At 57.5% G+C, this 26,282-nt stretch overlaps 1 protein-coding gene across 2 annotated transcripts in view; it reads left to right on the forward strand.

Moving 5' to 3' along the window:
* CYTH1 (cytohesin 1) overlaps positions 1–26,282 on the forward strand; it is a 121,611-nt gene that overhangs the window by 91,096 nt on the left and 4,233 nt on the right. For both annotated transcript variants that reach the window (XM_062216412.1, XM_062216411.1), the window contains exon 11: positions 1,803–1,874. In XM_062216412.1, the coding sequence (XP_062072396.1) occupies positions 1,803–1,874 (72 nt within the window). The remainder of the gene's footprint in view (positions 1–1,802; positions 1,875–26,282) is intronic.

Below are 26,282 nucleotides of genomic sequence, written 5' to 3' on the forward strand. Positions count from 1 at the left end.
AAACCTCCCTTCTGATTAAAGAAAAGAGAGAAGGTGTACTACCCAAAGCTGGGTGTGTCACCTTAGGCACGCCCTTAACCCTGGAACACTGAACAGAGCTCCCTGGCCACACCCACCACAAGCCTCTGGAGAGTCACTGAAAGCAGACTTACCTACAGGGTCAAGTACAAAGACAACAGCCTCACAGCAACAACAACAAAAGAAAAGAACCTGAAATTATGGGATGCCCTGGACTGCCCAGCACGAGAGGTTTCAGCAAGAGGTGACACGTGTGCAGCGGGCTCGAGTCGAATGCTGACTGTGGCTCCGAGAGGAAGATGGGGGCCGGCGCTGTGCCGTGGTGGGCTAAGCCTCCACCTGCAGTGCCAGCATCCCACAGGGGCCGTCAATTCATGTCCCGGCTGCTCCACTTCCCATCCAGCTCTGCTGTGGCTTGGGAAAGCAGTGGAGGATGGCCCAAGTCCTTGGGCCCCTGCAGCCACGTGGGAGACCAGGAAGAAGCTCCTGGCTCCTGGCTTCAGATTGGCTCATCTTTGGTCATTGAGGCCATCTGGGGAGTGACCCAGCAGATGGAAGACCTTTCTGGCTGTCTCTGCCTCTCAAATAAATGAGAGAAAGATTTTTTCGGGGGAAAGGAAAGTTTAGAAGGTTACTGTGTGGCACAGTCTGAACCAGAGTGGTGCTAGTGAACATTCTGGCTTGGGGGAGCTGGGGGTGTGAGAGCTGTGCCTGGGTGGGGGACCCCGCTGGGCGGGAGGAGCTGAAGCCTCTTCAGGTAGCATCTAAGCTCACACTCCAAAGGCAGCGTGAGAAGCGGCTGCCCCGGGATGGGGAGCCAGCTGAGCGACAGGCTGTCGCTTTTGTAGAGCTTGTAGAACCGGTTGACTTTGCACACTTGGTGTCTATGTAATGATCAAATGTGGGAAGTCGAGAAGCGGTGGCCTTGTCGGTTAGCTGGATGTTGGTGTCAGGGGTGTGAAGACTTGTGACGAGCCAGCACACTTGCAGTGCCTTCGCTGATGCGGTGGGGGCTCCAAGAGGACCCGTTGGGGGTGAGGGCAGGGTGCCCAGGGTTCTGGACACGTTGAGGTGCCTTTCTGGATCGAGGAGGAATGGTCAGGAGGCGGCATCTCCTCAAGGCCCTGTAAGCCCAGTCTGGCAGTGGGAGGAGGGCCGGAGGCCGTGGCTGTGTGACGGTCGGCGATAGCTGCAGTCCCGGGCAGTGGGAGGAGGGCCGGAGGCCGTGGCTGTGTGACGGTCGGCGACAGCTCCAGTCCCGGGCAGTGGGAGGAGGGCCGGAGGCCGTGGCTGTGTGACGGTCGGCGACAGCTCCAGTCCCGGGCAGTGGGAGGAGGGCCGGAGGCCGTGGCTGTGTGACGGTCGGCGACAGCTGCAGTCCCGGGCAGTGGGAGGAGGGCCGGAGGCCGTGGCTGTGTGACGGTCGGCGACAGCTCCAGTCCCGGCACAGGAGAGGCTCCAGGAACTGCTGAGCTAGAGCTGAGGCTCAGCTGAGTAGAAGGGAGGAGGAGCCCCCTTGTCTGGGGAAAAGGAGCTCACGCATTCCCATGTGAGCCCCGCCCCCAGCCACCCGGCGTTCTCTCGGGGTGGCTGCCGAGTCTGCTCTGCCGTGTGTCGTGTCCACAGCAGCCGCACACTTCTCAACCCGGTTCTCTAGGGCCTGAGGACCTCAAGCTGGTTTGGGAAGTGGCTCCGTGGGAGAAGCACGCAGTGAGGACGAGGGTGAGGCCGTCCCAGTGTGTCCGCCCTTACTGAGTGTGCTTCCGCTCTGCACCTGTCTGTAGGATAAGGAGCCCCGGGGAATTATCCCGCTCGAGAATCTCAGTATCCGGGAGGTGGAAGACTCCAAGAAACCAGTGAGTGGTGGCGTGGGGGTCCTGGGGGGGGGGGGGTGGGTACAGGGGTTCCTGGACGAATGAACTCCAAAGGTTTTTGTAAAAAGACTCAGAAACCTGGAAAGTTCTACAGTGCCCTCAACGCAGCCTCGCTTTTTTCTTGACGACTTTTGCTATTCAAAGATGAGGCTTTGAAAACCCTGCGTTCACTCTGATCTTGCTTCACATCACTAACTGAGCGTCGTGTGCGGTGTACATACTGCCCCTCCTTCAGTGGCAGCAGTACTTAGGACTGGGCCACGTGGTAATAATCTTGTACATATCTCCCCATTGCTTTGAGTGTGACTCCCTGGACTGGCTTTAAAAGCATTGTCACCTGTGGTTCTGTCTGTATTTAATGTGTGTTGGGGTGGAGCCGTGTGTGCCTGGTTGTCCCCTGTGGTCCTGTCTGTGTCTGATGTGTGTTGGGGTGGAGCCGTGTGTGCCTGGTTGTCCACTGTGGTCCTGTCTGTGTCTGATGTGTGTTGGGGTGGAGCCGTGTGTGCCTGGTTGTCCCCTGTGGTCCTGTCTGTATCTGATGTGTGTTGGGGTGGAGCCGTGTGTGCCTGGTTGTCACCCATGGGTCTGTCTGTGTCTGATGTGTGTTGGGGTGGAGCCGTGTGTGCCTGGTTGTCCCCTGTGGTCCTGTCTGTATTTGATGTGTGTTGGGGTGGAGCCGTGTGTGCCTGGTTGTCCCCTGTGGTTCTGTCTGTGTCTGATGTGTGTTGGGGTGGAGCCGTGTGTGCCTGGTTGTCACCTGTAGTCCTGTCTGTGTCTGATGTGTGTTGGGGTGGAGCCGTGTGTGCCTGGTTGTCCCCTGTGGTTCTGTCTGTGTCTGATGTGTGTTGGGGTGGAGCCGTGTGTGCCTGGTTGTCCCCTGTGGTTCTGTCTGTATTTGATGTGTGTTGGGGTGGAGCCGTGTGTGCCTGGTTGTCCCCTGTGGTTCTGTCTGTGTCTGATATGTGTTGGGGTGGAGCCGTGTGTGCCTGGTTGTCACCTGTAGTCCTGTCTGTGTCTGATGTGTGTTGGGGTGGAGCCGTGTGTGCCTGGTTGTCACCTGTAGTCCTGTCTGTGTCTGATGTGTGTTGGGGTGGAGCCGTGTGTGCCTGGTTGTCCCCTGTGGTTCTGTCTGTGTCTGATGTGTGTTGGGGTGGAGCTGTGTGTGCCTGGTTGTCCCCTGTGGTCCTGTCTGTATTTGATGTGTGTTGGGGTGGAGCCGTGTGTGCCTGGTTGTCCCCTGTGGTTCTGTCTGTGTCTGATGTGTGTTGGGGTGGAGCCGTGTGTGCCTGGTTGTCACCTGTAGTCCTGTCTGTGTCTGATGTGTGTTGGGGTGGAGCCGTGTGTGCCTGGTTGTCCCCTGTGGTTCTGTCTGTGTCTGATGTGTGTTGGGGTGGAGCTGTGTGTGCCTGGTTGTCCCCTGTGATCCTGTCTGTATTTGATGTGTGTTGGGGTGGAGCCGTGTGTGCCTGGTTGTCCCCTGTGGTTCTGTCTGTGTCTGATGTGTGTTGGGGTGGAGCTGTGTGTGCCTGGTTGTCCCCTGTGGTTCTGTCTGTGTCTGATGTGTGCTGGGGTGGAGCCGTGTGTGCCTGGTTGTCCCCTGTGGTCCTGTCTGTGTCTGATGTGTGTTGGGGTGGAGCCGTGTGTGCCTGGTTGTCCCCTGTGGTCCTGTCTGTGTCTGATGTGTGCTGGGGTGGAGCCGTGTGTGCCTGGTTGTCCCCTGTGGTCCTGTCTGTGTCTGATGTGTGTTGGGGTGGAGCTGTGTGTGCCTGATTGTCCCCTGTGGTCCTGTCTATGTCTGATGTGTGTTGGGGTGGAGCCGTGTGTGCCTGGTTGTCACCTGTGGTCCTGTCTGTGTCTGATGTGTGTTGGGGTGGAGCCGTGTGTGCCTGGTTGTCACCCATGGGTCTGTCTGTGTCTGATGTGTGTTGGGGTGGAGCCGTGTGTGCCTGGTTGTCACCCATGGGTCTGTCTGTGTCTGATGTGTGTTGGGGTGGAGCCGTGTGTGCCTGGTTGTCCCCTGTGGTCCTGTCTATGTCTGATGTGTGTTGGGGTGGAGCTGTGTGTGCCTGGTTGTCACCTGTGGTTCTCTCTGTATCTGATGTGTGTTGGGGTGGAGCCGTGTGTGCCGGGTTGTCACCTGTGGTTCTGTCTGTATCTGATGTGTGCTGGGGTGGAGCCGTGTGTGCCTGGTTGTCACCTGTGGTCCTGTCTGTGTCTGATGTGTGTTGGGGTGGAGCCGTGTATGCCTGGTTGTCACCTGTGGTTCTGTCTGTGTCTGATGTGTGTTGGGGTGGAGCTGTGTGTGCGTGGTTGTCACCTGTGGTTCTGTCTGTATCTGATGTGTGTTGGGGTGGAGCCGTGTGTGCCTGGTTGTCACCTGTGGTCCTGTCTGTGTCTGATGTGTGCTGGGGTGGAGCTGTGTGTGCCTGGTTGTCCCCTGTGGTTCTGTCTGTGTCTGATGTGTGCTGGGGTGGAGCTGTGTGTGCCTGGTTGTCACCTTGGTTCTGTCTGTATTTGATGTGTGTTGGGGTGGAGCTGTGTGTGCGTGGTTGTCACCTGTAGTCCTGTCTGTGTCTGATGTGTGTTGGGGTGGAGCTGTGTGTGCGTGGTTGTCACCTGTAGTCCTGTCTGTGTCTGATGTGTGTTGGGGTGGAGCCGTGTGTGCCTGGTTGTCCCCTGTGGTCCTGTCTGTGTCTGATGTGTGTTGGGGTGGAGCCGTGTGTGCCTGGTTGTCCCCTGTGGTCCTGTCTGTGTCTGATGTTTGCTGGGGTGGAGCCGTGTGTGCCTGGTTGTCCCCTGTGGTTCTGTCTGTGTCTGATGTGTGTTGGCGTGGAGCTGTGTGTGCCTGGTTGTCCCCTGTGGTCCTGTCTGTATTTGATGTGTGTTGGGGTGGAGCCGTGTGTGCCTGGTTGTCCCCTGTGGTTCTGTCTGTGTCTGATGTGTGTTGGGGTGGAGCCGTGTGTGCCTGGTTGTCACCTGTAGTCCTGTCTGTGTCTGATGTGTGTTGGGGTGGAGCCGTGTGTGCCTGGTTGTCACCTGTGGTCCTGTCTGTGTCTGATGTGTGTTGGGGTGGAGCCGTGTGTGCCTGGTTGTCCCCTGTGGTTCTGTCTGTGTCTGATGTGTGTTGGGGTGGAGCTGTGTGTGCCTGGTTGTCCCCTGTGGTCCTGTCTGTATTTGATGTGTGTTGGGGTGGAGCCGTGTGTGCCTGGTTGTCCCCTGTGGTTCTGTCTGTGTCTGATGTGTGTTGGGGTGGAGCCGTGTGTGCCTGGTTGTCACCTGTAGTCCTGTCTGTGTCTGATGTGTGTTGGGGTGGAGCCGTGTGTGCCTGGTTGTCCCCTGTGGTTCTGTCTGTGTCTGATGTGTGTTGGGGTGGAGCCGTGTGTGCCTGGTTGTCACCCATGGGTCTGTCTGTGTCTGATGTGTGTTGGGGTGGAGCCGTGTGTGCCTGGTTGTCCCCTGTGGTCCTGTCTGTATTTGATGTGTGTTGGGGTGGAGCCGTGTGTGCCTGGTTGTCCCCTGTGGTTCTGTCTGTGTCTGATGTGTGTTGGGGTGGAGCCGTGTGTGCCTGGTTGTCACCTGTAGTCCTGTCTGTGTCTGATGTGTGTTGGGGTGGAGCCGTGTGTGCCTGGTTGTCCCCTGTGGTTCTGTCTGTGTCTGATGTGTGTTGGGGTGGAGCCGTGTGTGCCTGGTTGTCCCCTGTGGTTCTGTCTGTATTTGATGTGTGTTGGGGTGGAGCCGTGTGTGCCTGGTTGTCCCCTGTGGTTCTGTCTGTGTCTGATATGTGTTGGGGTGGAGCCGTGTGTGCCTGGTTGTCACCTGTAGTCCTGTCTGTGTCTGATGTGTGTTGGGGTGGAGCCGTGTGTGCCTGGTTGTCACCTGTAGTCCTGTCTGTGTCTGATGTGTGTTGGGGTGGAGCCGTGTGTGCCTGGTTGTCCCCTGTGGTTCTGTCTGTGTCTGATGTGTGTTGGGGTGGAGCTGTGTGTGCCTGGTTGTCCCCTGTGGTCCTGTCTGTATTTGATGTGTGTTGGGGTGGAGCCGTGTGTGCCTGGTTGTCCCCTGTGGTTCTGTCTGTGTCTGATGTGTGTTGGGGTGGAGCCGTGTGTGCCTGGTTGTCACCTGTAGTCCTGTCTGTGTCTGATGTGTGTTGGGGTGGAGCCGTGTGTGCCTGGTTGTCCCCTGTGGTTCTGTCTGTGTCTGATGTGTGTTGGGGTGGAGCTGTGTGTGCCTGGTTGTCCCCTGTGATCCTGTCTGTATTTGATGTGTGTTGGGGTGGAGCCGTGTGTGCCTGGTTGTCCCCTGTGGTTCTGTCTGTGTCTGATGTGTGTTGGGGTGGAGCTGTGTGTGCCTGGTTGTCCCCTGTGGTTCTGTCTGTGTCTGATGTGTGCTGGGGTGGAGCCGTGTGTGCCTGGTTGTCCCCTGTGGTCCTGTCTGTGTCTGATGTGTGTTGGGGTGGAGCCGTGTGTGCCTGGTTGTCCCCTGTGGTCCTGTCTGTGTCTGATGTGTGCTGGGGTGGAGCCGTGTGTGCCTGGTTGTCCCCTGTGGTCCTGTCTGTGTCTGATGTGTGTTGGGGTGGAGCTGTGTGTGCCTGATTGTCCCCTGTGGTCCTGTCTATGTCTGATGTGTGTTGGGGTGGAGCCGTGTGTGCCTGGTTGTCACCTGTGGTCCTGTCTGTGTCTGATGTGTGTTGGGGTGGAGCCGTGTGTGCCTGGTTGTCACCCATGGGTCTGTCTGTGTCTGATGTGTGTTGGGGTGGAGCCGTGTGTGCCTGGTTGTCACCCATGGGTCTGTCTGTGTCTGATGTGTGTTGGGGTGGAGCCGTGTGTGCCTGGTTGTCCCCTGTGGTCCTGTCTATGTCTGATGTGTGTTGGGGTGGAGCTGTGTGTGCCTGGTTGTCACCTGTGGTTCTCTCTGTATCTGATGTGTGTTGGGGTGGAGCCGTGTGTGCCGGGTTGTCACCTGTGGTTCTGTCTGTATCTGATGTGTGCTGGGGTGGAGCCGTGTGTGCCTGGTTGTCACCTGTGGTCCTGTCTGTGTCTGATGTGTGTTGGGGTGGAGCCGTGTATGCCTGGTTGTCACCTGTGGTTCTGTCTGTGTCTGATGTGTGTTGGGGTGGAGCTGTGTGTGCGTGGTTGTCACCTGTGGTTCTGTCTGTATCTGATGTGTGTTGGGGTGGAGCCGTGTGTGCCTGGTTGTCACCTGTGGTCCTGTCTGTGTCTGATGTGTGCTGGGGTGGAGCTGTGTGTGCCTGGTTGTCCCCTGTGGTTCTGTCTGTGTCTGATGTGTGCTGGGGTGGAGCTGTGTGTGCCTGGTTGTCACCTTGGTTCTGTCTGTATTTGATGTGTGTTGGGGTGGAGCTGTGTGTGCGTGGTTGTCACCTGTAGTCCTGTCTGTGTCTGATGTGTGTTGGGGTGGAGCTGTGTGTGCGTGGTTGTCACCTGTAGTCCTGTCTGTGTCTGATGTGTGTTGGGGTGGAGCCGTGTGTGCCTGGTTGTCCCCTGTGGTCCTGTCTGTGTCTGATGTGTGTTGGGGTGGAGCCGTGTGTGCCTGGTTGTCCCCTGTGGTCCTGTCTGTGTCTGATGTTTGCTGGGGTGGAGCCGTGTGTGCCTGGTTGTCCCCTGTGGTTCTGTCTGTGTCTGATGTGTGTTGGCGTGGAGCTGTGTGTGCCTGGTTGTCCCCTGTGGTCCTGTCTGTATTTGATGTGTGTTGGGGTGGAGCCGTGTGTGCCTGGTTGTCCCCTGTGGTTCTGTCTGTGTCTGATGTGTGTTGGGGTGGAGCCGTGTGTGCCTGGTTGTCACCTGTAGTCCTGTCTGTGTCTGATGTGTGTTGGGGTGGAGCCGTGTGTGCCTGGTTGTCACCTGTGGTCCTGTCTGTGTCTGATGTGTGTTGGGGTGGAGCCGTGTGTGCCTGGTTGTCCCCTGTGGTTCTGTCTGTGTCTGATGTGTGTTGGGGTGGAGCTGTGTGTGCCTGGTTGTCCCCTGTGGTCCTGTCTGTATTTGATGTGTGTTGGGGTGGAGCCGTGTGTGCCTGGTTGTCCCCTGTGGTTCTGTCTGTGTCTGATGTGTGTTGGGGTGGAGCCGTGTGTGCCTGGTTGTCACCTGTAGTCCTGTCTGTGTCTGATGTGTGTTGGGGTGGAGCCGTGTGTGCCTGGTTGTCCCCTGTGGTCCTGTCTGTGTCTGATGTGTGTTGGGGTGGAGCTGTGTGTGCCTGGTTGTCACCTGTGGTTCTGTCTGTATTTAATGTGTGTTGGGGTGGAGCCGTGTGTGCCTGGTTGTCCACTGTGGTTCTGTGTCTGATGTGTGCTGAGGTGGAGCTGTGTGTGCCTGGTTGTCTCCTGTGGTCCATCTGTGTCTGATGTGTGTTGGGGTGGAGCCGTGTGTGCCTGGTTGTCACCTGTGGTCCTGTCTGTGTCTGATGTGTGTTGGGGTGGAGCCGTGTGTGCCTGGTTGTCCCCTGTGGTTCTGTCTATGTCTGATGTGTGTTGGGGTGGAGCCGTGTGTGCCTGGTTGTCACCTGTGGTCCTGTCTGTGTCTGATGTGTTTTGGGGTGGAGCCGTGTGTGCCTGGTTGTCCCCTGTGGTTCTGTCTGTATCTGATGTGTGTTGGGGTGGAGCCGTGTGTGCCTGGTTGTCACCTGTGGTTCTGTCTGTGTCTGATGTGTGTTGGGGTGGAGCCGTGTGTGCCTGGTTGTCCCCTGTGGTCCTGTCTGTATTTGATGTGTGTTGGGGTGGAGCCGTGTGTGCCTGGTTGTCCCCTGTGGTTCTGTCTGTGTCTGATGTGTGTTGGGGTGGAGCTGTGTGTGCCTGGTTGTCACCTGTGGTTCTGTCTGTGTCGGATGTGTGTTGGGGTGGAGCCGTGTGTGCCTGGTTGTCCCCTGTGGTTCTGTCTGTGTCTGATGTGTGTTGGGGTGGAGCCGTGTGTGCCTGGTTGTCCCCTGTGGTCCTGTCTGTGTCTGATGTGTGTTGGGGTGGAGCTGTGTGTGCCTGGTTGTCACCTGTGGTTCTGTCTGTATTTGATGTGTGTTGGGGTGGAGCCGTGTGTGCCTGGTTGTCCCCTGTGGTTCTGTCTGTGTCTGATGTGGCTGGGGTGGAGCCGTGTGTGCCTGGTTGTCACCTGTAGTCCTGTCTGTGTATGATGTGTGTTGGGGTGGAGCCGTGTGTGCCTGGTTGTCCCCTGTGGTCCTGTCTGTGTCTGATGTGTGCTGGGGTGGAGCCGTGTGTGCCTGGTTGTCCCCTGTGGTCCTGTCTGTGTCTGATGTGTTGGGGTGGAGCCGTGTGTGCCTGGTTGTCCCCTGCGGTCCTGTCTGTGTCTGATGTGTGTTGGGGTGGAGCCGTGTGTGCCTGGTTGTCACCCATGGGTCTGACTGTGTCTGATGTGTGTTGGGGTGGAGCCGTGTGTGCCTGGTTGTCACCCATGGGTCTGTCTGTGTCTGATGTGTGTTGGGGTGGAGCCGTGTGTGCCTGGTTGTCCCCTGTGGTCCTGTCTATGTCTGATGTGTGTTGGGGTGGAGCTGTGTGTGCCTGGTTGTCACCTGTGGTTCTGTCCTTATCTGATGTGTGCTGGGGTGGAGCCGTGTGTGCCTGGTGTCACCTGTGGTCCTGTCTGTGTCTGATGTGTGTTGGGGTGGAGCCGTGTGTGCCTGGTTGTCACCTGTGGTTCTGTCTGTGTCTGATGTGTGTTGGGGTGGAGCCGTGTGTGCCTGGTTGTCCCCTGTGGTTCTGTCTGTGTCTGATGTGTGTTGGGGTGGAGCTGTGTGTGCCTGGTTGTCCCCTGTGGTTCTGTCTGTGTCTGATGTGTGCTGGGGTGGAGCCGTGTGTGCCTGGTTGTCCCCTGTGGTCCTGTCTGTGTCTGATGTGTGTTGGGGTGGAGCCGTGTGTGCCTGGTTGTCCCCTGTGGTTCTGTCTGTGTCTGATGTGTGTTGGGGTGGAGCCGTGTGTGCCTGGTTGTCACCTGTAGTCCTGTCTGTGTCTGATGTGTGTTGGGGTGGAGCCGTGTGTGCCTGGTTGTCCCCTGTGGTTCTGTCTGTGTCTGATGTATGTTGGGGTGGAGCCGTGTGTGCCTGGTTGTCCCCTGTGGTCCTGTCTGTGTCTGATGTGTGTTGGGGTGGAGCCGTGTGTGCCTGGTTGTCCCCTGTGGTCCTGTGTGTGTCTGATGTGTGTTGGGGTGGAGCCGTGTGTGCCTGGTTGTCCCCTGTGGTCCTGTCTGTGTCTGATGTGTGTTGGGGTGGAGCTGTGTGTGCCTGGTTGTCACCTGTGGTTCTGTCTGTATTTAATGTGTGTTGGGGTGGAGCCGTGTGTGCCTGGTTGTCCACTGTGGTTCTGTGTCTGATGTGTGCTGAGGTGGAGCTGTGTGTGCCTGGTTGTCACCTGTGGTTCTGTCCTTATCTGATGTGTGCTGGGGTGGAGCCGTGTGTGCCTGGTTGTCACCTGTGGTCCTGTCTGTGTCTGATGTGTGTTGGGGTGGAGCCGTGTGTGCCTGGTTGTCACCTGTGGTTCTGTCTGTGTCTGATGTGTGTTGGGGTGGAGCCGTGTGTGCCTGGTTGTCCCCTGTGGTTCTGTCTGTGTCTGATGTGTGTTGGGGTGGAGCCGTGTGTGCCTGGTTGTCCCCTGTGGTCCTGTGTGTGTCTGATGTGTGTTGGGGTGGAGCCGTGTGTGCCTGGTTGTCCCCTGTGGTCCTGTGTGTGTCTGATGTGTGTTGGGGTGGAGCCGTGTGTGCCTGGTTGTCCCCTGTGGTCCTGTCTGTGTCTGATGTGTGTTGGGGTGGAGCTGTGTGTGCCTGGTTGTCACCTGTGGTTCTGTCTGTATTTAATGTGTGTTGGGGTGGAGCCGTGTGTGCCTGGTTGTCCACTGTGGTTCTGTGTCTGATGTGTGCTGAGGTGGAGCTGTGTGTGCCTGGTTGTCTCCTGTGGTCCATCTGTGTCTGATGTGTGTTGGGGTGGAGCCGTGTGTGCCTGGTTGTCACCTGTGGTCCTGTCTGTGTCTGATGTGTGTTGGGGTGGAGCCGTGTGTGCCTGGTTGTCCCCTGTGGTTCTGTCTATGTCTGATGTGTGTTGGGGTGGAGCCGTGTGTGCCTGGTTGTCACCTGTGGTCCTGTCTGTGTCTGATGTGTTTTGGGGTGGAGCCGTGTGTGCCTGGTTGTCCCCTGTGGTTCTGTCTGTATCTGATGTGTGTTGGGGTGGAGCCGTGTGTGCCTGGTTGTCACCTGTGGTTCTGTCTGTGTCCGATGTGTGTTGGGGTGGAGCCGTGTGTGCCTGGTTGTCCCCTGTGGTCCTGTCTGTATTTGATGTGTGTTGGGGTGGAGCCGTGTGTGCCTGGTTGTCCCCTGTGGTTCTGTCTGTGTCTGATGTGTGTTGGGGTGGAGCTGTGTGTGCCTGGTTGTCACCTGTGGTTCTGTCTGTGTCGGATGTGTGTTGGGGTGGAGCCGTGTGTGCCTGGTTGTCCCCTGTGGTTCTGTCTGTGTCTGATGTGTGTTGGGGTGGAGCCGTGTGTGCCTGGTTGTCCCCTGTGGTCCTGTCTGTGTCTGATGTGTGTTGGGGTGGAGCCGTGTGTGCCTGGTTGTCCCCTGTGGTCCTGTCTGTGTCTGATGTGTGTTGGGGTGGAGCTGTGTGTGCGTGGTTGTCCCCTGTGGTCCTGTCTGTGTCTGATGTGTTGGGGTGGAGCCGTGTGTGCCTGGTTGTCCCCTGCGGTCCTGTCTGTGTCTGATGTGTGTTGGGGTGGAGCCGTGTGTGCCTGGTTGTCACCCATGGGTCTGACTGTGTCTGATGTGTGTTGGGGTGGAGCCGTGTGTGCCTGGTTGTCACCCATGGGTCTGTCTGTGTCTGATGTGTGTTGGGGTGGAGCCGTGTGTGCCTGGTTGTCCCCTGTGGTCCTGTCTATGTCTGATGTGTGTTGGGGTGGAGCTGTGTGTGCCTGGTTGTCACCTGTGGTTCTGTCCTTATCTGATGTGTGCTGGGGTGGAGCCGTGTGTGCCTGGTTGTCCCCTGTGGTTCTGTCTGTATTTGATGTGTGTTGGGGTGGAGCCGTGTGGCCTGGTTGTCCCCTGTGGTCCTGTCTGTGTCTGATGTGTGTTGGGGTGGAGCCGTGTGTGCCTGGTTGTCACCTGTGGTTCTGTCTGTGTCTGATGTGTGTTGGGGTGGAGCCGTGTGTGCCTGGTTGTCCCCTGTGGTCCTGTCTATGTCTGATGTGTGTTGGGGTGGAGCTGTGTGTGCCTGGTTGTCACCTGTGGTTCTGTCCTTATCTGATGTGTGCTGGGGTGGAGCCGTGTGTGCCTGGTTGTCCCCTGTGGTCCTGTCTGTGTCTGATGTGTGTTGGGGTGGAGCTGTGTGTGCCTGGTTGTCCCCTGTGGTCCTGTCTGTGTCTGATGTGTGTTGGGGTGGAGCTGTGTGTGCCTGGTTGTCCCCTGTGGTCCTGTCTGTGTCTGATGTGTGTTGGGGTGGAGCCGTGTGTGCCTGGTTGTCACCTGTGGTTCTGTCTGTGTCTGATGTGTGTTGGGGTGGAGCCGTGTGTGCCTGGTTGTCCCCTGTGGTTCTGTCTATGTCTGATGTGTGTTGGGGTGGAGCCGTGTGTGCCTGGTTGTCCCCTGTGGTTCTGTCTGTGTCTGATGTGTGTTGGGGTGGAGCCGTGTGTGCCTGGTTGTCCCCTGTGGTCCTGTCTGTGTCTGATGTGTGTTGGGGTGGAGCCGTGTGTGCCTGGTTGTCCCCTGTGGTCCTGTCTATGTCTGATGTGTGTTGGGGTGGAGCCGTGTGTGCCTGGTTGTCCCCTGTGGTCCTGTCTGTGTCTGATGTGTGTTGGGGTGGAGCCGTGTGTGCCTGGTTGTCCACTGTGGTCCTGTGTGTGTCTGATGTGTGTTGGGGTGGAGCCGTGTGTGCCTGGTTGTCCCCTGTGGTCCTGTCTGTGTCTGATGTGTGTTGGGGTGGAGCTGTGTGTGCCTGGTTGTCACCTGTGGTTCTGTCTGTATTTAATGTGTGTTGGGGTGGAGCCGTGTGTGCCTGGTTGTCCACTGTGGTTCTGTGTCTGATGTGTGCTGAGGTGGAGCTGTGTGTGCCTGGTTGTCACCTGTGGTTCTGTCCTTATCTGATGTGTGCTAGGGTGGAGCCGTGTGTGCCTGGTTGTCACCTGTGGTCCTGTCTGTGTCTGATGTGTGTTGGGGTGGAGCCGTGTGTGCCTGGTTGTCACCTGTGGTTCTGTCTGTGTCTGATGTGTGTTGGGGTGGAGCCGTGTGTGCCTGGTTGTCCCCTGTGGTTCTGTCTGTGTCTGATGTGTGTTGGGGTGGAGCCGTGTGTGCCTGGTTGTCCCCTGTGGTCCTGTGTGTGTCTGATGTGTGTTGGGGTGGAGCCGTGTGTGCCTGGTTGTCCCCTGTGGTCCTGTGTGTGTCTGATGTGTGTTGGGGTGGAGCCGTGTGTGCCTGGTTGTCCCCTGTGGTCCTGTCTGTGTCTGATGTGTGTTGGGGTGGAGCTGTGTGTGCCTGGTTGTCACCTGTGGTTCTGTCTGTATTTAATGTGTGTTGGGGTGGAGCCGTGTGTGCCTGGTTGTCCACTGTGGTTCTGTGTCTGATGTGTGCTGAGGTGGAGCTGTGTGTGCCTGGTTGTCTCCTGTGGTCCATCTGTGTCTGATGTGTGTTGGGGTGGAGCCGTGTGTGCCTGGTTGTCACCTGTGGTCCTGTCTGTGTCTGATGTGTGTTGGGGTGGAGCCGTGTGTGCCTGGTTGTCCCCTGTGGTTCTGTCTATGTCTGATGTGTGTTGGGGTGGAGCCGTGTGTGCCTGGTTGTCACCTGTGGTCCTGTCTGTGTCTGATGTGTTTTGGGGTGGAGCCGTGTGTGCCTGGTTGTCACCTGTGGTTCTGTCTGTGTCTGATGTGTGTTGGGGTGGAGCTGTGTGTGCCTGGTTGTCACCTGTGGTTCTGTCTGTGTCGGATGTGTGTTGGGGTGGAGCCGTGTGTGCCTGGTTGTCCCCTGTGGTTCTGTCTGTGTCTGATGTGTGTTGGGGTGGAGCCGTGTGTGCCTGGTTGTCACCTGTGGTCCTGTCTGTGTCTGATGTGTTTTGGGGTGGAGCCGTGTGTGCCTGGTTGTCCCCTGTGGTTCTGTCTGTATCTGATGTGTGTTGGGGTGGAGCCGTGTGTGCCTGGTTGTCACCTGTGGTTCTGTCTGTGTCTGATGTGTGTTGGGGTGGAGCCGTGTGTGCCTGGTTGTCCCCTGTGGTCCTGTCTGTATTTGATGTGTGTTGGGGTGGAGCCGTGTGTGCCTGGTTGTCCCCTGTGGTTCTGTCTGTGTCTGATGTGTGTTGGGGTGGAGCTGTGTGTGCCTGGTTGTCACCTGTGGTTCTGTCTGTGTCGGATGTGTGTTGGGGTGGAGCCGTGTGTGCCTGGTTGTCCCCTGTGGTTCTGTCTGTGTCTGATGTGTGTTGGGGTGGAGCCGTGTGTGCCTGGTTGTCCCCTGTGGTCCTGTCTGTGTCTGATGTGTGTTGGGGTGGAGCTGTGTGTGCCTGGTTGTCACCTGTGGTTCTGTCTGTATTTGATGTGTGTTGGGGTGGAGCCGTGTGTGCCTGGTTGTCCCCTGTGGTTCTGTCTGTGTCTGATGTGGCTGGGGTGGAGCCGTGTGTGCCTGGTTGTCACCTGTAGTCCTGTCTGTGTATGATGTGTGTTGGGGTGGAGCCGTGTGTGCCTGGTTGTCCCCTGTGGTCCTGTCTGTGTCTGATGTGTGCTGGGGTGGAGCCGTGTGTGCCTGGTTGTCCCCTGTGGTCCTGTCTGTGTCTGATGTGTTGGGGTGGAGCCGTGTGTGCCTGGTTGTCCCCTGCGGTCCTGTCTGTGTCTGATGTGTGTTGGGGTGGAGCCGTGTGTGCCTGGTTGTCACCCATGGGTCTGACTGTGTCTGATGTGTGTTGGGGTGGAGCCGTGTGTGCCTGGTTGTCACCCATGGGTCTGTCTGTGTCTGATGTGTGTTGGGGTGGAGCCGTGTGTGCCTGGTTGTTCCCTGTGGTCCTGTCTATGTCTGATGTGTGTTGGGGTGGAGCTGTGTGTGCCTGGTTGTCACCTGTGGTTCTGTCCTTATCTGATGTGTGCTGGGGTGGAGCCGTGTGTGCCTGGTGTCACCTGTGGTCCTGTCTGTGTCTGATGTGTGTTGGGGTGGAGCCGTGTGTGCCTGGTTGTCCCCTGTGGTCCTGTCTATGTCTGATGTGTGTTGGGGTGGAGCCGTGTGTGCCTGGTTGTCCCCTGTGGTTCTGTCTGTGTCTGATGTGTGTTGGGGTGGAGCCGTGTGTGCCTGGTTGTCCACTGTGGTCCTGTGTGTGTCTGATGTGTGTTGGGGTGGAGCCGTGTGTGCCTGGTTGTCCCCTGTGGTCCTGTCTGTGTCTGATGTGTTTTGGGGTGGAGCTGTGTGTGCCTGGTTGTCACCTGTGGTTCTGTCTGTATTTAATGTGTGTTGGGGTGGAGCCGTGTGTGCCTGGTTGTCCACTGTGGTTCTGTGTCTGATGTGTGCTGAGGTGGAGCTGTGTGTGCCTGGTTGTCTCCTGTGGTCCATCTGTGTCTGATGTGTGTTGGGGTGGAGCCGTGTGTGCCTGGTTGTCCCCTGTGGTCCTGTCTGTGTCTGATGTGTGTTGGGGTGGAGCCGTGTGTGCCTGGTTGTCCCCTGTGGTTCTGTCTATGTCTGATGTGTGTTGGGGTGGAGCCGTGTGTGCCTGGTTGTCACCTGTGGTCCTGTCTGTGTCTGATGTGTGTTGGGGTGGAGCCGTGTGTGCCTGGTTGTCCCCTGTGGTTCTGTCTATGTCTGATGTGTGTTGGGGTGGAGCCGTGTGTGCCTGGTTGTCACCTGTGGTTCTGTCTGTATCTGATGTGTGTTGGGGTGGAGCTGTGTGTGCCTGGTTGTCCCCTGTGGTCCTGTCTGTGTCTGATGTGTGTTGGGGTGGAGCCGTGTGTGCCTGGTTGTCACCTGTGGTTCTGTCTGTGTCTGATGTGTGTTGGGGTGGAGCTGTGTGTGCCTGGTTGTCCCCTGTGGTTCTGTCTATGTCTGATGTGTGTTGGGGTGGAGCCGTGTGTGCCTGGTTGTCCCCTGTGGTTCTGTCTGTGTCTGATGTGTGTTGGGGTGGAGCCGTGTGTGCCTGGTTGTCCCCTGTGGTCCTGTCTGTGTCTGATGTGTGTTGGGGTGGAGCCGTGTGTGCCTGGTTGTCCCCTGTGGTCCTGTCTATGTCTGATGTGTGTTGGGGTGGAGCCGTGTGTGCCTGGTTGTCCCCTGTGGTTCTGTCTGTGTCTGATGTGTGTTGGGGTGGAGCCGTGTGTGCCTGGTTGTCCACTGTGGTCCTGTGTGTGTCTGATGTGTGTTGGGGTGGAGCCGTGTGTGCCTGGTTGTCCCCTGTGGTCCTGTCTGTGTCTGATGTGTGTTGGGGTGGAGCTGTGTGTGCCTGGTTGTCACCTGTGGTTCTGTCTGTATTTAATGTGTGTTGGGGTGGAGCCGTGTGTGCCTGGTTGTCCACTGTGGTTCTGTGTCTGATGTGTGCTGAGGTGGAGCTGTGTGTGCCTGGTTGTCTCCTGTGGTCCATCTGTGTCTGATGTGTGTTGGGGTGGAGCCGTGTGTGCCTGGTTGTCACCTGTGGTCCTGTCTGTGTCTGATGTGTGTTGGGGTGGAGCCGTGTGTGCCTGGTTGTCCCCTGTGGTTCTGTCTATGTCTGATGTGTGTTGGGGTGGAGCCGTGTGTGCCTGGTTGTCACCTGTGGTCCTGTCTGTGTCTGATGTGTTTTGGGGTGGAGCCGTGTGTGCCTGGTTGTCCCCTGTGGTTCTGTCTGTATCTGATGTGTGTTGGGGTGGAGCCGTGTGTGCCTGGTTGTCACCTGTGGTTCTGTCTGTGTCTGATGTGTGTTGGGGTGGAGCCGTGTGTGCCTGGTTGTCCCCTGTGGTCCTGTCTGTATTTGATGTGTGTTGGGGTGGAGCCGTGTGTGCCTGGTTGTCCCCTGTGGTTCTGTCTGTGTCTGATGTGTGTTGGGGTGGAGCTGTGTGTGCCTGGTTGTCACCTGTGGTTCTGTCTGTGTCGGATGTGTGTTGGGGTGGAGCCGTGTGTGCCTGGTTGTCCCCTGTGGTTCTGTCTGTGTCTGATGTGTGTTGGGGTGGAGCCGTGTGTGCCTGGTTGTCCCCTGTGGTCCTGTCTGTGTCTGATGTGTGTTGGGGTGGAGCTGTGTGTGCCTGGTTGTCACCTGTGGTTCTGTCTGTATTTGATGTGTGTTGGGGTGGAGCCGTGTGTGCCTGGTTGTCCCCTGTGGTTCTGTCTGTGTCTGATGTGGCTGGGGTGGAGCCGTGTGTGCCTGGTTGTCACCTGTAGTCCTGTCTGTGTATGATGTGTGTTGGGGTGGAGCCGTGTGTGCCTGGTTGTCCCCTGTGGTCCTGTCTGTGTCTGATGTGTGCTGGGGTGGAGCCGTGTGTGCCTGGTTGTCCCCTGTGGTCCTGTCTGTGTCTGATGTGTTGGGGTGGAGCCGTGTGTGCCTGGTTGTCCCCTGCGGTCCTGTCTGTGTCTGATGTGTGTTGGGGTGGAGCCGTGTGTGCCTGGTTGTCACCCATGGGTCTGACTGTGTCTGATGTGTGTTGGGGTGGAGCCGTGTGTGCCTGGTTGTCACCCATGGGTCTGTCTGTGTCTGATGTGTGTTGGGGTGGAGCCGTGTGTGCCTGGTTGTTCCCTGTGGTCCTGTCTATGTCTGATGTGTGTTGGGGTGGAGCTGTGTGTGCCTGGTTGTCACCTGTGGTTCTGTCCTTATCTGATGTGTGCTGGGGTGGAGCCGTGTGTGCCTGGTGTCACCTGTGGTCCTGTCTGTGTCTGATGTGTGTTGGGGTGGAGCCGTGTGTGCCTGGTTGTCCCCTGTGGTCCTGTCTATGTCTGATGTGTGTTGGGGTGGAGCCGTGTGTGCCTGGTTGTCCCCTGTGGTTCTGTCTGTGTCTGATGTGTGTTGGGGTGGAGCCGTGTGTGCCTGGTTGTCCACTGTGGTCCTGTGTGTGTCTGATGTGTGTTGGGGTGGAGCCGTGTGTGCCTGGTTGTCCCCTGTGGTCCTGTCTGTGTCTGATGTGTTTTGGGGTGGAGCTGTGTGTGCCTGGTTGTCACCTGTGGTTCTGTCTGTATTTAATGTGTGTTGGGGTGGAGCCGTGTGTGCCTGGTTGTCCACTGTGGTTCTGTGTCTGATGTGTGCTGAGGTGGAGCTGTGTGTGCCTGGTTGTCTCCTGTGGTCCATCTGTGTCTGATGTGTGTTGGGGTGGAGCCGTGTGTGCCTGGTTGTCACCTGTGGTCCTGTCTGTGTCTGATGTGTGTTGGGGTGGAGCCGTGTGTGCCTGGTTGTCCCCTGTGGTTCTGTCTATGTCTGATGTGTGTTGGGGTGGAGCCGTGTGTGCCTGGTTGTCACCTGTGGTCCTGTCTGTGTCTGATGTGTTTTGGGGTGGAGCCGTGTGTGCCTGGTTGTCCCCTGTGGTTCTGTCTGTATCTGATGTGTGTTGGGGTGGAGCCGTGTGTGCCTGGTTGTCACCTGTGGTTCTGTCTGTGTCTGATGTGTGTTGGGGTGGAGCCGTGTGTGCCTGGTTGTCCCCTGTGGTCCTGTCTGTATTTGATGTGTGTTGGGGTGGAGCCGTGTGTGCCTGGTTGTCCCCTGTGGTTCTGTCTGTGTCTGATGTGTGTTGGGGTGGAGCTGTGTGTGCCTGGTTGTCACCTGTGGTTCTGTCTGTGTCGGATGTGTGTTGGGGTGGAGCCGTGTGTGCCTGGTTGTCCCCTGTGGTTCTGTCTGTGTCTGATGTGTGTTGGGGTGGAGCCGTGTGTGCCTGGTTGTCCCCTGTGGTCCTGTCTGTGTCTGATGTGTGTTGGGGTGGAGCTGTGTGTGCCTGGTTGTCACCTGTGGTTCTGTCTGTATTTGATGTGTGTTGGGGTGGAGCCGTGTGTGCCTGGTTGTCCCCTGTGGTTCTGTCTGTGTCTGATGTGGCTGGGGTGGAGCCGTGTGTGCCTGGTTGTCACCTGTAGTCCTGTCTGTGTATGATGTGTGTTGGGGTGGAGCCGTGTGTGCCTGGTTGTCCCCTGTGGTCCTGTCTGTGTCTGATGTGTGCTGGGGTGGAGCCGTGTGTGCCTGGTTGTCCCCTGTGGTCCTGTCTGTGTCTGATGTGTTGGGGTGGAGCCGTGTGTGCCTGGTTGTCCCCTGCGGTCCTGTCTGTGTCTGATGTGTGTTGGGGTGGAGCCGTGTGTGCCTGGTTGTCACCCATGGGTCTGACTGTGTCTGATGTGTGTTGGGGTGGAGCCGTGTGTGCCTGGTTGTCACCCATGGGTCTGTCTGTGTCTGATGTGTGTTGGGGTGGAGCCGTGTGTGCCTGGTTGTTCCCTGTGGTCCTGTCTATGTCTGATGTGTGTTGGGGTGGAGCTGTGTGTGCCTGGTTGTCACCTGTGGTTCTGTCCTTATCTGATGTGTGCTGGGGTGGAGCCGTGTGTGCCTGGTTGTCCCCTGTGGTCCTGTCTGTGTCTGATGTGTGTTGGGGTGGAGCCGTGTGTGCCTGGTTGTCACCTGTGGTTCTGTCTGTGTCTGATGTGTGTTGGGGTGGAGCCGTGTGTGCCTGGTTGTCCCCTGTGGTTCTGTCTGTGTCTGATGTGTGTTGGGGTGGAGCTGTGTGTGCCTGGTTGTCCCCTGTGGTTCTGTCTGTGTCTGATGTGTGCTGGGGTGGAGCCGTGTGTGCCTGGTTGTCCCCTGTGGTCCTGTCTGTGTCTGATGTGTGTTGGGGTGGAGCCGTGTGTGCCTGGTTGTCCCCTGTGGTTCTGTCTGTGTCTGATGTGTGTTGGGGTGGAGCCGTGTGTGCCTGGTTGTCACCTGTAGTCCTGTCTGTGTCTGATGTGTGTTGGGGTGGAGCCGTGTGTGCCTGGTTGTCCCCTGTGGTTCTGTCTGTGTCTGATGTATGTTGGGGTGGAGCCGTGTGTGCCTGGTTGTCCCCTGTGGTCCTGTCTGTGTCTGATGTGTGTTGGGGTGGAGCCGTGTGTGCCTGGTTGTCCCCTGTGGTCCTGTGTGTGTCTGATGTGTGTTGGGGTGGAGCCGTGTGTGCCTGGTTGTCCCCTGTGGTCCTGTCTGTGTCTGATGTGTGTTGGGGTGGAGCTGTGTGTGCCTGGTTGTCACCTGTGGTTCTGTCTGTATTTAATGTGTGTTGGGGTGGAGCCGTGTGTGCCTGGTTGTCCACTGTGGTTCTGTGTCTGATGTGTGCTGAGGTGGAGCTGTGTGTGCCTGGTTGTCACCTGTGGTTCTGTCCTTATCTGATGTGTGCTGGGGTGGAGCCGTGTGTGCCTGGTTGTCACCTGTGGTCCTGTCTGTGTCTGATGTGTGTTGGGGTGGAGCCGTGTGTGCCTGGTTGTCACCTGTGGTTCTGTCTGTGTCTGATGTGTGTTGGGGTGGAGCCGTGTGTGCCTGGTTGTCCCCTGTGGTTCTGTCTGTGTCTGATGTGTGTTGGGGTGGAGCCGTGTGTGCCTGGTTGTCCCCTGTGGTCCTGTGTGTGTCTGATGTGTGTTGGGGTGGAGCCGTGTGTGCCTGGTTGTCCCCTGTGGTCCTGTGTGTGTCTGATGTGTGTTGGGGTGGAGCCGTGTGTGCCTGGTTGTCCCCTGTGGTCCTGTCTGTGTCTGATGTGTGTTGGGGTGGAGCTGTGTGTGCCTGGTTGTCACCTGTGGTTCTGTCTGTATTTAATGTGTGTTGGGGTGGAGCCGTGTGTGCCTGGTTGTCCACTGTGGTTCTGTGTCTGATGTGTGCTGAGGTGGAGCTGTGTGTGCCTGGTTGTCTCCTGTGGTCCATCTGTGTCTGATGTGTGTTGGGGTGGAGCCGTGTGTGCCTGGTTGTCACCTGTGGTCCTGTCTGTGTCTGATGTGTGTTGGGGTGGAGCCGTGTGTGCCTGGTTGTCCCCTGTGGTTCTGTCTATGTCTGATGTGTGTTGGGGTTGAGCCGTGTGTGCCTGGTTGTCACCTGTGGTCCTGTCTGTGTCTGATGTGTTTTGGGGTGGAGCCGTGTGTGCCTGGTTGTCCCCTGTGGTTCTGTCTGTATCTGATGTGTGTTGGGGTGGAGCCGTGTGTGCCTGGTTGTCACCTGTGGTTCTGTCTGTGTCCGATGTGTGTTGGGGTGGAGCCGTGTGTGCCTGGTTGTCCCCTGTGGTCCTGTCTGTATTTGATGTGTGTTGGGGTGGAGCCGTGTGTGCCTGGTTGTCCCCTGTGGTTCTGTCTGTGTCTGATGTGTGTTGGGGTGGAGCTGTGTGTGCCTGGTTGTCACCTGTGGTTCTGTCTGTGTCGGATGTGTGTTGGGGTGGAGCCGTGTGTGCCTGGTTGTCCCCTGTGGTTCTGTCTGTGTCTGATGTGTGTTGGGGTGGAGCCGTGTGTGCCTGGTTGTCCCCTGTGGTCCTGTCTGTGTCTGATGTGTGTTGGGGTGGAGCTGTGTGTGCCTGGTTGTCACCTGTGGTTCTGTCTGTGTATGATGTGTGTTGGGGTGGAGCTGTGTGTGCGTGGTTGTCCCCTGTGGTCCTGTCTGTGTCTGATGTGTTGGGGTGGAGCCGTGTGTGCCTGGTTGTCCCCTGCGGTCCTGTCTGTGTCTGATGTGTGTTGGGGTGGAGCCGTGTGTGCCTGGTTGTCACCCATGGGTCTGACTGTGTCTGATGTGTGTTGGGGTGGAGCCGTGTGTGCCTGGTTGTCACCCATGGGTCTGTCTGTGTCTGATGTGTGTTGGGGTGGAGCCGTGTGTGCCTGGTTGTCCCCTGTGGTCCTGTCTATGTCTGATGTGTGTTGGGGTGGAGCTGTGTGTGCCTGGTTGTCACCTGTGGTTCTGTCCTTATCTGATGTGTGCTGGGGTGGAGCCGTGTGTGCCTGGTTGTCCCCTGTGGTTCTGTCTGTATTTGATGTGTGTTGGGGTGGAGCCGTGTGGCCTGGTTGTCCCCTGTGGTCCTGTCTGTGTCTGATGTGTGTTGGGGTGGAGCCGTGTGTGCCTGGTTGTCACCTGTGGTTCTGTCTGTGTCTGATGTGTGTTGGGGTGGAGCCGTGTGTGCCTGGTTGTCCCCTGTGGTTCTGTCTGTGTCTGATGTGTGTTGGGGTGGAGCTGTGTGTGCCTGGTTGTCCCCTGTGGTTCTGTCTGTGTCTGATGTGTGCTGGGGTGGAGCCGTGTGTGCCTGGTTGTCCCCTGTGGTCCTGTCTGTGTCTGATGTGTGTTGGGGTGGAGCCGTGTGTGCCTGGTTGTCCCCTGTGGTTCTGTCTGTGTCTGATGTGTGTTGGGGTGGAGCCGTGTGTGCCTGGTTGTCACCTGTAGTCCTGTCTGTGTCTGATGTGTGTTGGGGTGGAGCCGTGTGTGCCTGGTTGTCCCCTGTGGTTCTGTCTGTGTCTGATGTATGTTGGGGTGGAGCCGTGTGTGCCTGGTTGTCCCCTGTGGTCCTGTCTGTGTCTGATGTGTGTTGGGGTGGAGTCGTGTGTGCCTGGTTGTCCCCTGTGGTCCTGTGTGTGTCTGATGTGTGTTGGGGTGGAGCCGTGTGTGCCTGGTTGTCCCCTGTGGTCCTGTCTGTGTCTGATGTGTGTTGGGGTGGAGCTGTGTGTGCCTGGTTGTCACCTGTGGTTCTGTCTGTATTTAATGTGTGTTGGGGTGGAGCCGTGTGTGCCTGGTTGTCCACTGTGGTTCTGTGTCTGATGTGTGCTGAGGTGGAGCTGTGTGTGCCTGGTTGTCACCTGTGGTTCTGTCCTTATCTGATGTGTGCTAGGGTGGAGCCGTGTGTGCCTGGTTGTCACCTGTGGTCCTGTCTGTGTCTGATGTGTGTTGGGGTGGAGCCGTGTGTGCCTGGTTGTCACCTGTGGTTCTGTCTGTGTCTGATGTGTGTTGGGGTGGAGCCGTGTGTGCCTGGTTGTCCCCTGTGGTTCTGTCTGTGTCTGATGTGTGTTGGGGTGGAGCCGTGTGTGCCTGGTTGTCCCCTGTGGTCCTGTGTGTGTCTGATGTGTGTTGGGGTGGAGCCGTGTGTGCCTGGTTGTCCCCTGTGGTCCTGTGTGTGTCTGATGTGTGTTGGGGTGGAGCCGTGTGTGCCTGGTTGTCCCCTGTGGTCCTGTCTGTGTCTGATGTGTGTTGGGGTGGAGCTGTGTGTGCCTGGTTGTCACCTGTGGTTCTGTCTGTATTTAATGTGTGTTGGGGTGGAGCCGTGTGTGCCTGGTTGTCCACTGTGGTTCTGTGTCTGATGTGTGCTGAGGTGGAGCTGTGTGTGCCTGGTTGTCTCCTGTGGTCCATCTGTGTCTGATGTGTGTTGGGGTGGAGCCGTGTGTGCCTGGTTGTCACCTGTGGTCCTGTCTGTGTCTGATGTGTGTTGGGGTGGAGCCGTGTGTGCCTGGTTGTCCCCTGTGGTTCTGTCTATGTCTGATGTGTGTTGGGGTGGAGCCGTGTGTGCCTGGTTGTCACCTGTGGTCCTGTCTGTGTCTGATGTGTTTTGGGGTGGAGCCGTGTGTGCCTGGTTGTCCCCTGTGGTTCTGTCTGTATCTGATGTGTGTTGGGGTGGAGCCGTGTGTGCCTGGTTGTCACCTGTGGTTCTGTCTGTGTCCGATGTGTGTTGGGGTGGAGCCGTGTGTGCCTGGTTGTCCCCTGTGGTCCTGTCTGTATTTGATGTGTGTTGGGGTGGAGCCGTGTGTGCCTGGTTGTCCCCTGTGGTTCTGTCTGTGTCTGATGTGTGTTGGGGTGGAGCTGTGTGTGCCTGGTTGTCACCTGTGGTTCTGTCTGTGTCGGATGTGTGTTGGGGTGGAGCCGTGTGTGCCTGGTTGTCCCCTGTGGTTCTGTCTGTGTCTGATGTGTGTTGGGGTGGAGCCGTGTGTGCCTGGTTGTCCCCTGTGGTCCTGTCTGTGTCTGATGTGTGTTGGGGTGGAGCTGTGTGTGCCTGGTTGTCACCTGTGGTTCTGTCTGTGTCTGATGTGTGTTGGGGTGGAGCCGTGTGTGCCTGGTTGTCACCTGTGGTCCTGTCTGTGTCTGATGTGTGTTGGGGTGGAGCCGTGTGTGCCTGGTTGTCCCCTGTGGTCCTGTCTGTGTCTGATGTGTGTTGGGGTGGAGCTGTGTGTGCCTGGTTGTCCCCTGTGGTCCTGTCTGTGTCTGATGTGTTGGGGTGGAGCTGTGTGTGCCTGGTTGTCCCCTGTGGTCCTGTCTGTGTCTGATGTGTGTTGGGGTGGAGCTGTGTGTGCCTGGTTGTCCCCTGTGGTCCTGTCTGTGTCTGATGTGTGTTGGGGTGGAGCCGTGTGTGCCTGGTTGTCACCAGTGGTTCTGTCTGTGTCTGATGTGTGTTGGGGTGGAGCTGTGTGTGCCTGGTTGTCCCCTGTGGTTCTGTCTATGTCTGATGTGTGTTGGGGTGGAGCTGTGTGTGCCTGGTTGTCACCTGTGGTTCTGTCCTTATCTGATGTGTGCTGGGGTGGAGCCGTGTGTGCCTGGTGTCACCTGTGGTCCTGTCTGTGTCTGATGTGTGTTGGGGTGGAGCCGTGTGTGCCTGGTTGTCACCTGTGGTTCTGTCTGTGTCTGATGTGTGTTGGGGTGGAGCCGTGTGTGCCTGGTTGTCCCCTGTGGTTCTGTCTGTGTCTGATGTGTGTTGGGGTGGAGCTGTGTGTGCCTGGTTGTCCCCTGTGGTTCTGTCTGTGTCTGATGTGTGCTGGGGTGGAGCCGTGTGTGCCTGGTTGTCCCCTGTGGTCCTGTCTGTGTCTGATGTGTGTTGGGGTGGAGCCGTGTGTGCCTGGTTGTCCCCTGTGGTTCTGTCTGTATCTGATGTGTGCTGGGGTGGAGCCGTGTGTGCCTGGTTGTCACCTGTGGTCCTGTCTGTGTCTGATGTGTGTTGGGGTGGAGCTGTGTGTGCCTGATTGTCCCCTGTGGTCCTGTCTATGTCTGATGTGTATTGGGGTGGAGCCGTGTGTGCCTGGTTGTCACCTGTGGTCCTGTCTGTGTCTGATGTGTGTTGGGGTGGAGCCGTGTGTGCCTGGTTGTCACCCATGGGTCTGTCTGTGTCTGATGTGTGTTGGGCTGGAGCCGTGTGTGCCTGGTTGTCACCCATGGGTCTGTCTGTGTCTGATGTGTGTTGGGGTGGAGCCGTGTGTGCCTGGTTGTCCCCTGTGGTCCTGTCTATGTCTGATGTGTGTTGGGGTGGAGCTGTGTGTGCCTGGTTGTCACCTGTGGTTCTCTCTGTATCTGATGTGTGTTGGGGTGGAGCCGTGTGTGCCTGGTTGTCACCTGTGGTTCTGTCTGTATCTGATGTGTGCTGGGGTGGAGCCGTGTGTGCCTGGTTGTCACCTGTTGTCCTGTCTGTGTCTGATGTGTGTTGGGGTGGAGCCGTGTATGCCTGGTTGTCACCTGTGGTTCTGTCTGTGTCTGATGTGTGTTGGGGTGGAGCTGTGTGTGCGTGGTTGTCACCTGTGGTCCTGTCTGTATCTGATGTGTGTTGTGGTGGAGCCGTGTGTGCCTGGTTGTCACCTGTGGTCCTGTCTGTGTCTGATGTGTGTTGTGGTGGAGCTGTGTGTGCCTGGTTGTCCCCTGTGGTTCTGTCTGTGTCTGATGTGTGCTGGGGTGGAGCTGTGTGTGCCTGGTTGTCACCTTGGTTCTGTCTGTATTTGATGTGTGTTGGGGTGGAGCTGTGTGTGCGTGGTTGTCACCTGTAGTCCTGTCTGTGTCTGATGTGTGTTGGGGTGGAGCCGTGTGTGCCTGGTTGTCCCCTGTGGTCCTGTCTGTGTCTGATGTGTGTTGGGGTGGAGCCGTGTGTGCCTGGTTGTCCCCTGTGGTCCTGTCTGTGTCTGATGTGTGTTGGGGTGGAGCCGTGTGTGCCTGGTTGTCCCCTGTGGTTCTGTCTGTGTCTGATGTGTGTTGGGGTGGAGCCGTGTGTGCCTGGTTGTCCCCTGTGGTTCTGTCTGTGTCTGATGTGTGTTGGGGTGGAGCCGTGTGTGCCTGGTTGTCCCCTGTGGTCCTGTCTGTGTCTGATGTGTGTTGGGGTGGAGCCGTGTGTGCCTGGTTGTCACCCATGGGTCTGTCTGTGTCTGATGTGTGTTGGGGTGGAGCCGTGTGTGCCTGGTTGTCACCCATGGGTCTGTCTGTGTCTGATGTGTGTTGGGGTGGAGCCGTGTGTGCCTGGTTGTCCCCTGTGGTCCTGTCTATGTCTGATGTGTGTTGGGGTGGAGCTGTGTGTGCCTGGTTGTCACCTGTGGTTCTCTCTGTATCTGATGTGTGTTGGGGTGGAGCCGTGTGTGCCTGGTTGTCACCTGTGGTTCTGTCCTTATCTGATGTGTGCTGGGGTGGAGCCGTGTGTGCCTGGTTGTCACCTGTGGTCCTGTCTGTGTCTGATGTGTGTTGGGGTGGAGCCGTGTGTGCCTGGTTGTCCCCTGTGGTTCTGTCTGTGTCTGATGTGTGTTGGGGTGGAGCCGTGTGTGCCTGGTTGTCCCCTGTGGTTCTGTGTCT

The sequence above is a fragment of the Lepus europaeus genome, chromosome 18 (genome assembly GCF_033115175.1).
Source record: "Lepus europaeus isolate LE1 chromosome 18, mLepTim1.pri, whole genome shotgun sequence".
NCBI lineage: Eukaryota > Metazoa > Chordata > Mammalia > Lagomorpha > Leporidae > Lepus > Lepus europaeus.